The sequence below is a fragment of the Ranitomeya variabilis genome, chromosome 3, assembly GCF_051348905.1.
Source record: "Ranitomeya variabilis isolate aRanVar5 chromosome 3, aRanVar5.hap1, whole genome shotgun sequence".
In the NCBI taxonomy this organism is placed as follows: Eukaryota; Metazoa; Chordata; class Amphibia; order Anura; family Dendrobatidae; genus Ranitomeya; species Ranitomeya variabilis.
In genome coordinates this window covers 320,305,960-320,321,136 of record NC_135234.1, presented here as the reverse complement: position 1 = coordinate 320,321,136, position 15,177 = coordinate 320,305,960, and the positions used below count along the sequence as shown (strand labels likewise).

Genomic DNA, 15,177 nt, shown 5'->3' with positions numbered 1-15,177 from the left:
GACACGAAGATCTAAAGACAATATCAGCAAGAATATTTTCGTGGGCCGAAGAACATGTTCTCTCCATATCCGCCCTACATATAAAAGGGGAGATAAACGTACAAGCCGACTTCTTGAGCAGAACAGAGGTCCATCCAGGGGAATGGAGCCTAAACCCAGAAGTCTTTCAGATACTAGTCAAAAGATGGGGTCAGCCAGAAGTGGACTTGTTCGCAAACAGCCAGAACACAAAGGTAGACCAGTTCTTCTCGCTAGATCCGATGAATCCGGGGTTAGCTGTGGACGCATTGGTCCAGCCATGGACATTCACGCTAGCATACGCTTTCCCGCCATTGCCAGTCCTACCAAAAGTCCTGCAGAAAATAAGGGCAGAAAAACTCAAGGTGATCCTAGTGGCTCCACTTTGGCCCAAAAGAGGTTGGTTCGGGGCCCTCATCAGTCTAAAGATAGATGGGCCAATAGCACTTCCACCGGTCAAAGACCTTCTCTACCAGGGGCCAATACTGCATCCAGATCCCGAGAGGCTACACCTAAATGCCTGGCTTCTGAATTCTCAATTTTGAGAACTAGAGGACTATCAAAGAGGGTAATTAAAACATTACAAAAGAGCCGCAAAACGGTTACTAATTCTATTTACCATAAGATCTGGAAGACGTTCATCACATGGTGTGCTCCTGAACAACCTAACCCAGATAAGCCAAACCTAGCCAAGATCCTGGATTTTCTACAAGATGGGCTAGAGAAGGGTCTCAGACCCAGCACCCTCAAGGTACAAGTAGCAGCCTTGAGCTCCTATTTTGACCAGTCTTTAGCGGAACATAGATGGGTAAGAAGATTCATGACGGCGGCATCCCGCATATCTCCAAGACCCATAAATATAGTTCCATCCTGGGACCTGAATATAGTCCTGAAAGGACTTACACTGCCACCGTTTGAACCCTTATCTTCCATAACCATGGATAAACTCGCTTGGAAGACCACCTTCCTAGTAGCCATAACAACAGCCAGAAGAGTGGGTGAACTACAAGCCCTATCAATCAATGAGCCCTACATGAAGATTCTTCAAGACAGGCTTATCTTGCGATTAGACCCATCCTTTCTCCCAAAGGTAGTCTCCGATTTCCACAAATCGCAGGAGATAATTCTTCCATCTTTCTATCAAGAACCAAAGGATGAGGAAGAGGAACATTTCCATACCTTGGATGTTCGAAGAATGGTACTCTATTATCTTCATGCATCAGAGAAGTTTAGGAAAGATCAAAATCTGTTTATTCATCTTCTCGGCCAGAATAAAGGGAAGAAGACTTCCAGATCCACAATTGCAAATTGGATAAAACGAGCAATCCTGGAGGCTTATCAAATTCAAGGCCTTCCACCACCAGGAAAGCTCACAGCCCATTCTACTAGAGCAACAGCTGTCTCCTGGGCCGAGAAAGCCAGTGCTTCCATCGAGCAAATTTGCAGAGCGGCTACGTGGTCCTCGGTCCATACGTTCTCCAAACATTACAGGCTTGACCTGATGTCAAAAGAAGACTTAGCCTTCGGAGAAAAAGTCCTTAGTGCTGTAGTCCCTCCCTAAAAATTACTCTTGGGTACTGCTCCAGGTGTGCTGTCGTGGGGGGTTACTAGAGAAAATAGAATTATTCTTACCGTTAATTCGGTTTCTAGTAACCCACCACGACAGCAGGAGTAATCCCTCCCTTTGCTTAATATACGTTCTGAAAAGAATAAATATAATTTGAAGCATTCATTCTCCTGTGGTCCTTTATAATAACACTGAAGGGAGGATGAGGGAGGGGTTATTTAACCTCTTGTCATTTCCTGTCCCTATTAGGAAAGGGGTAACATCCTCCAGGTGTGCTGTCGTGGTGGGTTACTAGAAACCGAATTAACGGTAAGAATAATTCTATTTTTTTTAACAAAAAACACCGCTATCCTGCATGGGGGGGGGGGGGGGGCACACGGATTTGCAGGTGGAGGAAAAGATTCTGGCCACACACCTGCACATGTTCCGGATTCGGGGGTGGGCTATATATCGCCGAGCATAACGCTGCAGGGCTGCTTGTGAGCCCATCTGCAACTATGGATGAGCCGGAAACTGCCGTCGGTCTGCTGGAGCAGGAGCAGGACAGATCCTCGGAGAAGTCCCATGCGAACCCCCAGCCGAAAGCCCGCGGACGCAGTAACGAGCCCGGTCGCAGATATAAACAGAAGGATCTGGACCGACCCCCCCAGTAATCCGGTACCTACCGCTACTGCCTGGGTAAGAGATCTTTGTGAATGTACCCTGATGCAGTCTTTTCCTATGTTTATTTCCGTAGGGGAAAAAAAGCGCTGGTAAAACAAAAAACAAGGAGTGCGCGCTATGCGCTTGCCCTTTGCCAGACGCCTACCCTAAAAGACTTTGTCAGTCATGTGTACAGCAGACGGTAGGAAATAAATTGATGGGAACTCTGATAGCGGTAGCGCCAGATAAATTACATAGCCTTTCTTCTCCGCTCCCATAGGTGGCGGAAGAATCTCCTGATTTCACATCAAACCTTAGGGAGATTATCAGGAAGGAGGTGAAAGATTCCCTGAAATCCCTGTCCCGGGAGCCTTCCAAAAGAAGAAGGGAACCTAGCGCCTCAGATTCGGATTCGTCCGCTGGCCCTAGTAGGGAGAATAAGTCAGATGCCTCTGTCTCCTCAGCGTCCTCTTCGGAAGAGGAGTCTAACCGGTTCTGTTTCCCATTGGACCAAATGGACAAACTAATTAAATCAGTTAGATCCACCATGGGGGTGGCTGATGAAAGGCCAGAACTCTCAGCACAGGACCTAATGTTTGGCGGTCTGGACCCTAAAAAACATAGGTCTTTTCCGCTCAATGACAAGGTCCAGAACCTCATCAAAAGGGAATGGAAAAAACCAGAGAAGAAAGGCTCTTTTCCACCTGCCTTTAAGGGTAGATATCCCTTTGAGGACCCCATGGTGAACACATGGGATAAAGCGCCGAAATTGGACGCAGCGGTGTCTAAGGCGTCTAAAAAATCATCTATCCCCTTCGACGTCATGGCTTCCCTAAAGGATCCTCTCGATAAGAAGGCTGACTCATTCCTTAAAGGGACATGGGAGATGTCGGCGGGTGCCCTGAGACCTGCTGTAGCTGCAACATGTGCAGCCAGATCGATGATGGTCTGGCTGGATCAGCTTGGGTCTAAGTTGGAAGGGGGTGTTTCCAGAGATTCTATGTTGAAATTCCTGCCAACTATTCAGAATGCCGCTGACTTTCTCGCGGATGCATCTGCGGATTGGGCAAGAATGGCGGCTAGGGCTTCCGGACTATCAAACACAGCACGCAGGGCCCTATGGCTGAAATGTTGGCCGGGTGACCTTCAATCCAGATCCCGTCTGTGCTCTATTCCATGCGAAGGGGAATACCTGTTTGGTCCAGTCCTAGACGAACTGCTGGAGACGAGAAGAAGTTTCCCAATCTACCAACTACCTCTTACAGGGGTCCCTTCGCAGGGAAGAGATTCTTTCGGAGGAGACCAGCCAGAGACCAGAGCAGATGGGATGAGAAGAAGAAGAAAGGTACTGGATTTATGTTTGGAGGTGGAGGACGTCAGGAGCCATCCCGTGAGGTAAAAAAAACACCCCAATGACTAGTCGCTCCGGTGGGAGGTAGACTATCTGCCTTCTACCCGGCCTGGTCCAAAATCTCCAGTAGTGATTGGATTTTGGGGTTAATAGCTACGGGTCTGCGGCTAGAGTTCTCTTCTATCCCTCAGAACTTCTTCAGAATTACCCCACTCAGGTCCTCTCCAGCAGAACAGGCGGCCCTGGAAGCAGAAGTTCACGACCTGCTCAATAAGAATGTCCTGTCAGAGGTTCCGGAAGGAGAACAGGGTAGAGGATTCTACTCTCCTCTATTCCTAATAAGTAAACCTGACGGCTCCTTCAGAACAATTATTAACCTTAGGGCTCTTAATAATTTCCTGACCGTTCAATCATTTAAGATGGAAACTATTAACACCGCAATAAAGCTGCTGTTTAAAAACTGCTTTATGGTAGTATTGGATTTGAAGGACGCCTATTACCATATCCCTATTTATGCAGGTCACCAACGATACCTGAGGGTGGCGGTAAGGTTGGATGGGGTAATCAGACACTTCCAGTATAGGGCCCTCCCCTTTGGTATATCGGTCGCCCCTCGAGTGTTTACCAAAGTTATGGCGGAAGTTATGGCACACCTGCATGAGTCCAACATTCTAATAATCCCCTACCTGGACGATCTCCTTATCGTAGGTAAAACGGCGGATCACTGTCTGGAACAGTTACATAAAGTGATGTCTGCTCTGGAGCGTCTGGGGTGGATGCTAAATGTTAAAAAATCACGCTTACAGCCCATGACGGTGCAGCGATTTTTAGGCCTGACCCTGGATTCCCAGGTTCAGGAATGCCGTTTGCCTCAAGAGAAAATTGATCGCTTGCACCTTCAGTTGCTGAGTGCCTCTAAAAACCCCACCATGTCCCTTAGAAGAGCCATGTCTCTGTTGGGCTCTCTCTCGTCCTGTATTCCAGCGGTCCGATGGGCCCAGTATCATACGAGGATACTTCAGGGCGAGGTGCTGTTACAACAAAAAAGGTTGGGGGGATGTCTGGAGAGCCTGATGACCCTATCCCAAGACGCTATTATGTCCCTCGGATGGTGGCTAGACCAAGAGAACCTGTCCACAGGGGTCCCCTGGGAATATATTGTAACTCGTATAGTCACCTCAGACGCTAGCCCTTCTGGGTTGGGGGCTCACATGGGGGATACGTTGGTCCAGGGGCTTTGGGATCGGGATCAGATAGAAATGTCTTCCAACCTAAAGGAGTTAACGGCTGTGGAACAGGCAGTTAAATCACTCCTTGTCTATCTACAGGGCCACCACGTGCGGGTATTCTCGGACAATCGGGTCGCCGTGGCATACATAAATCACCAAGGCGGGACTCGTTCCAAATCCCTAATGTGCGTAGCAGATCGTCTATTCCATCTAGCAGAGCAACATCTTCTCTCATTGACGGCTCTTCACATAAGAGGGGCAGAAAACACTACGGCGGATTTCTTAAGCCGCAACACATTGAGGCAGGGAGAGTGGTCCCTGAACGACTCCATCTTCAACCTCATCGTGGAAAGATGGGGTCAACCAGAGGTAGACCTGTTTGCCACAAAAGAAAACAGGAAAGTGGCACAATTCTGCTCTCTCAACCCCAGAGAAAATCCTCTGTCAGTAGACTCCCTCCTCATAGACTGGAACTTCAGGCTAGCCTACGCCTTTCCTCCCCTGTCTCTACTTCCTCTGGTGGTGAGGAAAATCAGGAAGGACAAAGCCACAGTGATAATAATTGCCCCCTTCTGGCCCAGAAGAACGTGGTTTCCATGCCTGAGGGCTATGTCGATATCCGACCCATGGGTCTTGCCAGACATCCCGGATCTCCTATCCCAGGGCCCAGTCTACCATCCTCGGGCGGTTGGCCTTCATCTGACGGCGTGGATTTTGAGCGGGCGCTGTTAAAGGATAGGGGGTTCTCTCCGGGCCTCATTAACACTCTGCTGAAGAGCAGAAAAATAATCACCACAAAGATTTATGTCAGGATCTGGAAGAAGTTCCTTCAAAACTCGGGGGTAATAGCTGGTCAGTCAATACCAATAGACCAGATTTTAGAATTCTTACAGAAGGGGTTAGATATGGGGTTATCCCCAAATACACTTAAAGTGCAGGTATCAGCCTTAGGGGCCCTCTTTGGCTGCAACATTGCTGAGAATCACTGGGTCAGCAGATTCATCAGAGCGACAAAACGGTCTAGGCCAATGGTGAAGAATAGGGTCATGCCATGGGACCTGAACCTAGTCCTCTCGGCCATGACAGAGGCCCCATTTGAGCCAATTGCATCAGCCTCTATTAAAAATGTATCCCTTAAAGTGGCCTTCCTGGTGGCCCTAACATCGGCACGTAGGATAGGCGACATCCAAGCATTATCCAGGGTTCCCCCTTACATGCAGCTTAGGGATGATAGAGTGATTCTCTCCCCTGATCCAGCATATCTTCCTAAAGTAGTGTCCAGGTTCCACAGAACACAGGAGATAGTTCTTCCATCTTTCCTCCCCAATCCTACTAACGATAAGGAAAGGAAGCTACACACTTTAGATGGAAAAAGATGTATCCTGGAATATCTGGCAGTAACTGATCCCTGGAAGATAGATAACGCCCTATTCGTGTCCTATCAGGGTAGTAGGAAGGGTCACAGGGCATCAAAATCTACTTTAGCTAGATGGATCAGGGAGGCTATCTCGCTGGCATACATCTCAAAGGGCAAGCCGGCGCCTGAAGGTCTGAAAGCGCATTCCACTAGAGCTATGGCGGCTTCGTGGGCGGAAAGATTGGAGGTGTCGATCGACCAAATTTGTAAGGCTGCTACTTGGTCTTCCCCAAACACATTCTATAACCATTATAGATTGAACTTGGGTGCCTCTTCTGACCTTTCCTTTGGTGTAAGGGTGCTGCAAGCTGTAGTTAGTTGCTCTCTGTAATTCTCTCCGTAGTGCTGTCATGGACGACCGATAAAGTCTTAGTTACTCACCGGTTAACGGTGTTTTTCGGAGTCCGTGACAGCACCTGTACATACCCTCGCGTCTTCTTAAGTTCTGGGTGTACACCTCTTCCTTTATTTATATATTTCACGGGTAGTGAATAGTTAGTTATTTGTGTCATTGTTTATTATGTATGCTATTAACCTTGGTGGTCCTCTTGTGCTCTGTAAACCAACTGATGCGTGGGAGAGGTGCCGCCTTTATGTATCTGTAGGTTTCCTGTTCCTGAAGGGCGGATCCCCTCTCTCCGTAGTGCTGTCATGGACTCCGAAAAACACCGTTAACCGGTGAGTAACTAAGACTTTTTTTTTTTTTTTTTTTTTGTTTTAGAGAGAGAACAGAAAATGTGCATGATTTCAGTGGAAAAAAATGCATGAAAAAGCGGATTCGGAGGCCGGATTCATCATTTCACATCTCAGTTTCATACATTTTTTTGCTGGATCCGTCGCTGTGCGTTTTTTTCGCCGGACAGAAAAAAAAAACTTTCCTCTGTACCTTTTCTCCGTCCACTGCAAACAGTTTTTTTGACGGATCCAGCAAAAAACAGATGAAATGTGTGGCCATCAGGTGCAATCCGGCGCTAATACAACTCTATAAGAAAAAAAACGGATACGCCAAAAAAAAAAATGGATCCGTTTTTTTCAAAACTCGCTGGATTATGCCTGACGGCAAAAACTTGATGTGTGAAAGTAGCCTAACTATCCATATATCTATCTACATCTATCTATCTGTCTGTATCTATCTATCTATCTATCTATCTATCTATCTATCTATCTATCTATCTATCTATCTATCTATCTATCTGTGTGTAATGGAGTGTAGGTTGGACAAATGTAAAAGAGGAGGTTGGACAAGACATGACATCACAAATCTTTTTTTTTTTTTGTTCAATAATACATCTTAATTTAGCTTTCAAAAACGCATAAAAAAATGCAACAAAACTGTGCAAAAAAACGCACCTGCATTTTCTGCCAAGAGCTGCAGATTTAGTGCAGAAAAATCCGCAGGCAAATCTGCAACGTGTGCATATAGCCTTAATAGCTGCTGTTTACTAGTTGTACATGTGGGTTCTCGGCGGTTTTTCCTGTCCGCCAACCGTGACTGATAAGTCTCTGCCTATGTGTGCATATAGACAGAGGCTTGTGCATGTGAAGAGAAGCCGCTGGTAACAGTCTGTATGCCTAGTCATCCGTACAGCTCGGGCCCCAGCAGCTATTAGAAGTGTAATACAAAAATAGAAAGAAATGCGGCACTCACCCTTTTTGCTTGTGAAATTGTGCTGTTTTTATTGGACTAACATGAAGAAGTAGTAATTACATGTCCATATAATAAAACAGGCGTGCAGGAGGGTGCGGAGAGAGAGAGGACGACGGCCGTTTCGCACAGAATGTGCTTCAACGGGTCCAGATTTGTGGACGATATTCTGATAATTTGGGATGGGGAAAGGACAGAATGTAATAATTTTGTCGAATATTTGAATGCAACTAATACAGAAAATGTTATTCACATCTTGTTATGGGGCTAATAGTTTAGAATATCTTGATGTTAAAATAGAGATCTTGGAAGGAGAAATCATCACTAAGGCATATAAGAAGCCAACAGCTACTAATAATTTATTACATTTCAATAGTGCGCATCCACTGCACACGAAGAAAGGGTTACCTTATAGTCTGATGGTAAGATTACGCAAGATTAATAATAATGATGAAATTTTCAATGAACAAGTGAATGATTTAAAATTGCGCTTTAGAAAAAGAGGCTATCCCTCACAATTGTTGGAAGAAGCCGAAAATCGGATTAAAAAACATACACAGATAGATTTTTTAAAAAGTAAACCCCAAAAAAGGGTGAATGCTGTAGAAGAAAGATTTTCCTTCTGTTTCAAACATAGTAATTTGGACAATATCATATATTCGTCGATACGTAAGAACTGTCATGTTCTGCAGACAGACAGAGATCTAGCAGACATTTATGCCAAGACTCCGAGATTTGCATATAAACGTGCTCAAAATTTATCAGATGTTTTGGTACATAATAGGATATTGTCACCTAAAAATACTAATTGGATCAACAGCAATACCCCAATAGGGAACTAGAAGTGCGGCAATTGTAAATTCTGCCATTTGCATATAACAAGTAACCCTTTACAGCTCAGTTCAATTACGCATATGGTTCGGGATTTTATTTTCTGTAAAAGTAAATTTGTGGTTTATGTTTTTTGTCCTTGTTTATATTTTTATATTGGTAAAACAAAACAATAAGACCATTAGTTACCAGATTTAAAGAACACTACAACTCCATTAACACAGGTAAAGGTTGTTTGAAGTTAATACAACATATGAAAGAAAAACATAATTCTGATCCAGAGCTGTTAAGGTTCGCTGGTTTGGAAATTTTCAAATATCCTCCACAGGGAGGCGATCACAATAAATGGTTAATGCAAAAAGAAGCCAGATGGATACTGAATGCTAACGCACAAGGTCCGACAGGGCTAAATGACAGATTAGACATGTCGGTTTTCTTATAAACGCAACTGATGTTATAATTAATGCCAAAAAGCTTTTGATAATGTCGCTTAAAGTTATAAGTCTGTTTGTGTTTTATGACCTGGACCCGTTCAAGCACATTCTGTGCGAAACGGCCGTCGTCCTCTCTCCGCACCCTCCTGCACGCCTTAGTTATTACATGGATATGTAACTACTACTTCTTCATGTTAGTCCAATAAAAACAGCACGATTTCACAAGCAAAAAGGGTGAGTGCCGCATTTCTTTCTATTTTTGTATTACTGACTTCATGCTTTTGATGCTGAGCACCTTGATCCCTGAGATTTCGTGCACGCTGTTAAATTGGATTCACTTGTATCCAAGTCTGGATAGTGTACTCCTCTAGTGCCGTTCACTCCACAAACTTTTCTCCATTTGTTCTAGCTATTAGAAGTGTGTTATTCTCTGAAAGGCTGCAATGTTTCAGAGATGAACATGCATGCGGGAAGTAAGCGGATCAATGCATTCCTATGTGTGTGGAGTCCCCGTGATTCCGCACAAAGAATGAACATGCTGCGTTTTTTTCTGGAATGCGATTCCGCCACAGGAAAAAACATAGCATGTGCACAAAAATGCGGAATGCACTAAAAATGATGGGGTGCTTATGTAAGCGTTTTTTAGCGTTTTTTCTGGGGGAAAACGGCCGAAAAAACGCTAAACATCCTGAACGTGTGCACATTGCCTAATGGTACGGCCCAAGTCTGAAAGGGACACTTAGACAAAATATTTGAGCTGCTGGAAGGAACCCACAGGGGACGTGCCAAAGTGACTCAACTGCGAAGTTTCTTTTTCAGTCGGCCGCAGCAGGAAGGCGAGACTCTAATCAATATTCAATGCCTTGCAAGAAACATTGAATGAAGTAGAGCGGTGGGATTCCCAGGATATGGGAGCTTTCCAGGAGGTGGATAGGCTGTTGTTGGATCAGTTCATTGCTGGGTTAGCCAATAAATTCCTATAGGACAAGTTGCAAGAAATGACCCGGATGACGGCTGATCTGACGTTTTACAATGTTTACCTTGCCGCAATAGAGAGGGAGGAGGAGTTCACGCCTGTGGTGGAGAAAGTTTTGAGTAGTGCTCAATTGATGGGCAGTCATACGAGGTCTGAAGACTCTGAAGGATGTGTGGTTCAGGCTCTGAGGGCAGAAATAAAAGATCTTCGACTAGAAGTGTCCCAGATGCAAGTGAGGTCGGCCAAACTTCTGGAGACACTTCCAGCTCCCCGAGTTCTTCCATCTGTCCCAGCTTGGGTAGAGAGGCCAAATTGAAGAAACACATCTGCTCCTCAGAGACTTGGGAGGCCCTTCTGCAGAAATTGTCGACGATTTGGCATCCTTGCCAGGGATTGCGATCTCGGGACTGACCTCGAGATGACGGCACCAGCTTTAAACTACCAACTGCTGTAGTTGCTGGGCACCCTGCAGCAGCCTCAGATTTGCAAAGCCCACAACGAGGAGAACACTATTTGTATTCATGCATTCTGGTGCTAGTGGCTAGCAGACGGCCATTCACGTCACAGCCGATGCTTTGGGTGGAATCTAACTCTGTATCCAACCTTAGTCGTCTCCTCGACGTGATTCTTCTTTTTTGACAGGAGTCACCGGAATAGTTGCACCTTTCCTCAGTAATATGACCAGCTCCTAGCACACTGCACACACCCGTTCTTAACTCTCCTGTGCTCCTGTCACATCTGTCTCTCTCAAACTGCACTCCAAGATAGCCGCCTTCAAATCTGTCATCCTTCAGTTTTCCAACTGTCACTCGAGGCGGCTCAAACTGGTTATCTCCCTGTGTGCCAACACAGATATAACCGTATCTGTTCCAGTCCTAAGGACAGGGATGAACACCTAACCCAGCTTAAAATGTCATTTTTAAATCAAGGTTACCATCCCACCTCCATTGATGATCAGATCATTAGGGCCACAAGGATCCCTAGAAGTCAAGTACTTCAATATGGAAAAAAAGAGGAAAATCGTGTACCTCTGGTAGTGACCTACAACCCACAGCTTAAAATACTGAGAAAAATGGCTAAGAAACTTCACCATATCCTACACAAGGATGACCGGTTAAAAATATTATTCAAAGACCTCCTAATTTAACCCCTTCCCGACCTGTGACGCCACGTAGGCGTGATGAAAGTCGGTGCCAATCCGACCTGTGACGCCTATGTGGCGTCATGGAGGGATCGCGTCCCTGCAGATCGGGTGAAAGGGTTAACTCCAATTTCACCCGATCTGCAGGGACAGGGGGAGTGGTACTTCAGCCCAGGGGGGGTGGCTTCACCCCCCTCATGGCTACGATCGCTCTGATTGGCTGTTTCACTTTCAACAGCCAATCAGAGCGATTTGTAACATTTCACCTATGAAAATGGTGAAATATTACAATCCAGCTATGGCCAATGCTGCAATATCGTCGGCCATGGCTGGAAACCCTGATCTGCCCTCCCCCCGCCACCGATCGCCTCCCCAGTCCTCCGTCCAGTGCTCCGCTCCCCTCCTTCCGCCTGTCTGCTCCCCCGTCCTCCTGTCCGCTCCCCGTGCTCCGATTTCCCCCCCCCTCATACTTACCAAGCCTCCCGGTGTCCATCCGTCTGCTCCATGGGCGCCGCCATCTTCCAAAATGGTGGGCACATGCGCAGTGCGCCTGCCGAATCTGCCTTACGCCAGATTCGTTCTAGGTGCATTTTGATCACTATGATAAAACCTATTAGGCTTGTGGTTAGGGTTATGGTTAGGGGTGTGTTAGGGTTGGGATTAGGGTTAGGGTTGGGATTAGGGTTAGGGTTGGGATTCGGGTTAGGGATGTGTCGGGGTTAGGGGTGTGTTGGGGTTAGGGTTGTGATTAGGGTTATGGCTAGAGTTGGGATTAGGGATAGGGGTGTGTTGGGGTGAGTGTTGGAGTTAGAATTGAGGGGCTTCCACTTTTTAGGCACATCAGGGGTCTCCAAACGCAACATGGCGCCACCATTGATTCCAGCCAATCTTGCGTTCAAAAAGTCAAATGGTGCTCCCTCCCTTCCGGGCCCCGACGTGCACCCAATCAGTGGTTTACCCCCACATATGGGGTAACAGCATACTCAGGACAAACTGAGCAACAATTATTGGGGTCCAATTTCTCCGGTTACCCTTGCGAAAATAAAAAATTGCTTGCTAAAACATAATTTTTGAGGAAAGAAAAATGATTTTTTATTTTCACGGCTCTGCGTTATAAACTTCTGTGAAGCACTTGGGGGTTCAAAGTGCTCACCACACATCTGGATAAGTTCCTTGGGGGATCTAGTTTCCAAAATGGGGTCACTTGTAGGGAGTTTCTACTGTTTAGGCAGATCAGGGGCTCTGTAAACGCAACGTGACGCCCGCAGACCATTCCATCAGTCTGCATTTCAAAACATCACTACTTCCCTTCTGAGCCCCGACGTGTACCCAAACAGTGGTTTACCCCCACATATGGGGTACCAGCATACTCAGGACAAACTGGGCAGCAACTATTGGGGTCTAACTTCTCCTGTTACCCTTGTGAAAATAAAAAATTGCTTGCTGAAACATAATTTTTGAGGAAAGAAAAATGATTTTTTATTTTCACGGCTCTGCGTTATGAACTTCTGTGAAGCACTTGGGAGTTTAAAGTGGTCACCGCGCATCTAGATTAGTTCCATGGGAGGTCTAGTTTCCAAAATGGGGTCACTTGTGGGGGAGCTCCAATGTTTAGGCACACAGGGGCTCTCCAAATGTGACGCTAAAGATTGGAGCCAATTTTTCATTGAAAAAGTCAAATGGCTCCTTCCCTTCCGAGCCCTGTCGTGTGCCCAAACAGTGGTGGGGTATCGGCGTACTCAGGACATATTGTACAATAACTTTCGGGTTCCAGTTTCTTTTTACCCTTGGGAAAATAAAAAAAATTGTTGCTAAAAGATCATTTTTGTGACTAAAAAGTTAAATGTTCATTTTTTCCTTCCATGTTGCTTCTGCTGCTGTGAAGCACTTGAAGGGTTAACCCCTTCATGACCCAGCCTATTTTGACCTTAATGACCTGGCCATTTTTTGCAATTCTGACCAGTGTCCCTTTATGAGGTAATAACTCAGGAACACTTCAACGGATCCTAGCGGTTCTGAGACTGTTTTTTCGTGACATATTGGGCTTCATGTTAGTGGTAAATTTAGGTCGATAATTTCTGCGTTTATTTGTGAATAAAACGGAAATCTGGCGAAAATTTTGAAAATTTCGCAATTTTCACATTTTGAATTTTTATTCTGTTAAGCCAGAGAGTTATTCAACCACCCCCTCACAATACTACAGCCAGTGGCCGATACATGGTGACCACAGCTTGGGCAGCATTTGTAAGCTGAGAGGCTCCCTTTAATTATTTTGATACAATCAGAGCTTTAGATTTAGCAGAAGCAAAGCTGAGAAAGGTTCTCCAGACCACACCATGCTCTCCATGTACATAGAGGTGCTTCTTACAAAATTAGAATATCATCAAAAAGTAAATTTCAGTTCTTGAATACAAAAAGTGAAACTCATATACTATATATATATTGCAAGACTCGTTAAAGGGTTGGTTGTGACTTGTAGGATCGCTCCTTATAAGCTGGTGCAATAGAGTTCAAGTCCTGTTTTTTTCTGAAGAGGCATTTTGCATACTAGAAATAGATCACCCTTTTTGTAATGACTATATAAAGTGTTTATTTCTGTTAATGTTGATGGTTATGGCTTAAAGCCAATGAAAACCCAAGTCATTATCTCAGTAAGTTAGAATACTTTATAATACGAGCTTGAAAAATGATTTTAAAGAAGCACCATCATCAAAGTTTTTATCTTGTTAATATATTGCAGTAATAACCGTGTACTCACAATTATTCATGATGCCTTTCTACCCAGTGAATTCTTCTGTTTTCCCTAAGGTTGATGATTTCATGTGATTAAAAACTGACTAGCTGAATCCTTCTAAACTCTATGTAGAGACAGGAAGTTTCTTTTTCCCTGCATCAGTTATTATTAGAACTACAACTCTACTTCACTGCAAAGTCCCTGGCAGCCCAGCTCCATCTCCTCTTCAACTCCGGACCCAGCTGCTCCACTCCTTCCTCCCCTGTTACAGACTTTCATATACTATGAGGACTGCAATATATCAAGAGGATAAACATTTAGATGAGTGCTTCTTTAACATGGCCTAGTTGCAGCCCAAAAATGTCTGTATGCCACTAGAATTGTTCTTGAATTTGGCCATGTCCAGTCATATTTACTGCTGCTTGTTTGCTCTTGAAATTGTTTCCATTGTCTACTTGTGTCCAGTAGATTGCCCCCGTGCTGTGTGCATGAAACACTCAGTGGCTGCCACTAGGGTTATTCATTTATTTTACTCGTATGTAGCCATTAATTCCACAGCGCTTAACAAATATCTTCTTCACCATCCTTATTAGGAATCATAATCTAAATTTCTTATCAGTATGTCCTTGGGGTGAGGGAGGAAACCGGAGAACTCAGAGGAAACCCACGCAAACATGAGGAGAACATACAAACTCCTTGCAGATGTTCTCCTTGGTGGGATTTGAACCCAGGACCTCAGCTCTGTGCCACCATGCTGCACTGGGCTAAGTTATCTTGCAGAAAACCTTTTTAACATCTAAATTGAAATATTTAATGACTTGTGGTGTGGTACCCGTTGAGATGGTATTCTGCATCGAAGTGTAGGCAAAGTGTTATATTTTTGACTAAGAAATGCTTTACCTTTTAGCTGGTGTTTTCTGTCCATTTGTGATTTGGTAGTAAAACTACTATACTATCAAATTGTTTTATTTCTATTTTTGTAAAAAAATTAAGTACTGAATTCAATTTTTCAATGCATCTGATGTTTCCTGCAGAGATAAACTTCAAAAACATGAAGTTTGTATACGAGTAATCGGAGACTTGAGTTTGCTTCCTGAAGACATCCAGAGGCTTATTGCACAGGCAGTCCTGGAAACCAAGGCTTACTCTAAGTAAGTTTAGACAAACTATCCTATTGTTACAAAAGAAAATG

At 44.9% G+C, this 15,177-nt stretch overlaps 1 protein-coding gene across 4 annotated transcripts in view; it reads left to right on the top strand.

Moving 5' to 3' along the window:
* DHDDS (dehydrodolichyl diphosphate synthase subunit) overlaps window positions 1–15,177 on the top strand; it is a 75,871-nt gene that overhangs the window by 13,015 nt on the left and 47,679 nt on the right. For all 4 annotated transcript variants that reach the window (XM_077295715.1, XM_077295716.1, XM_077295717.1 and 1 more), the window contains exon 5: window positions 15,020–15,136. In XM_077295715.1, the coding sequence (XP_077151830.1) occupies window positions 15,020–15,136 (117 nt within the window). The remainder of the gene's footprint in view (window positions 1–15,019; window positions 15,137–15,177) is intronic.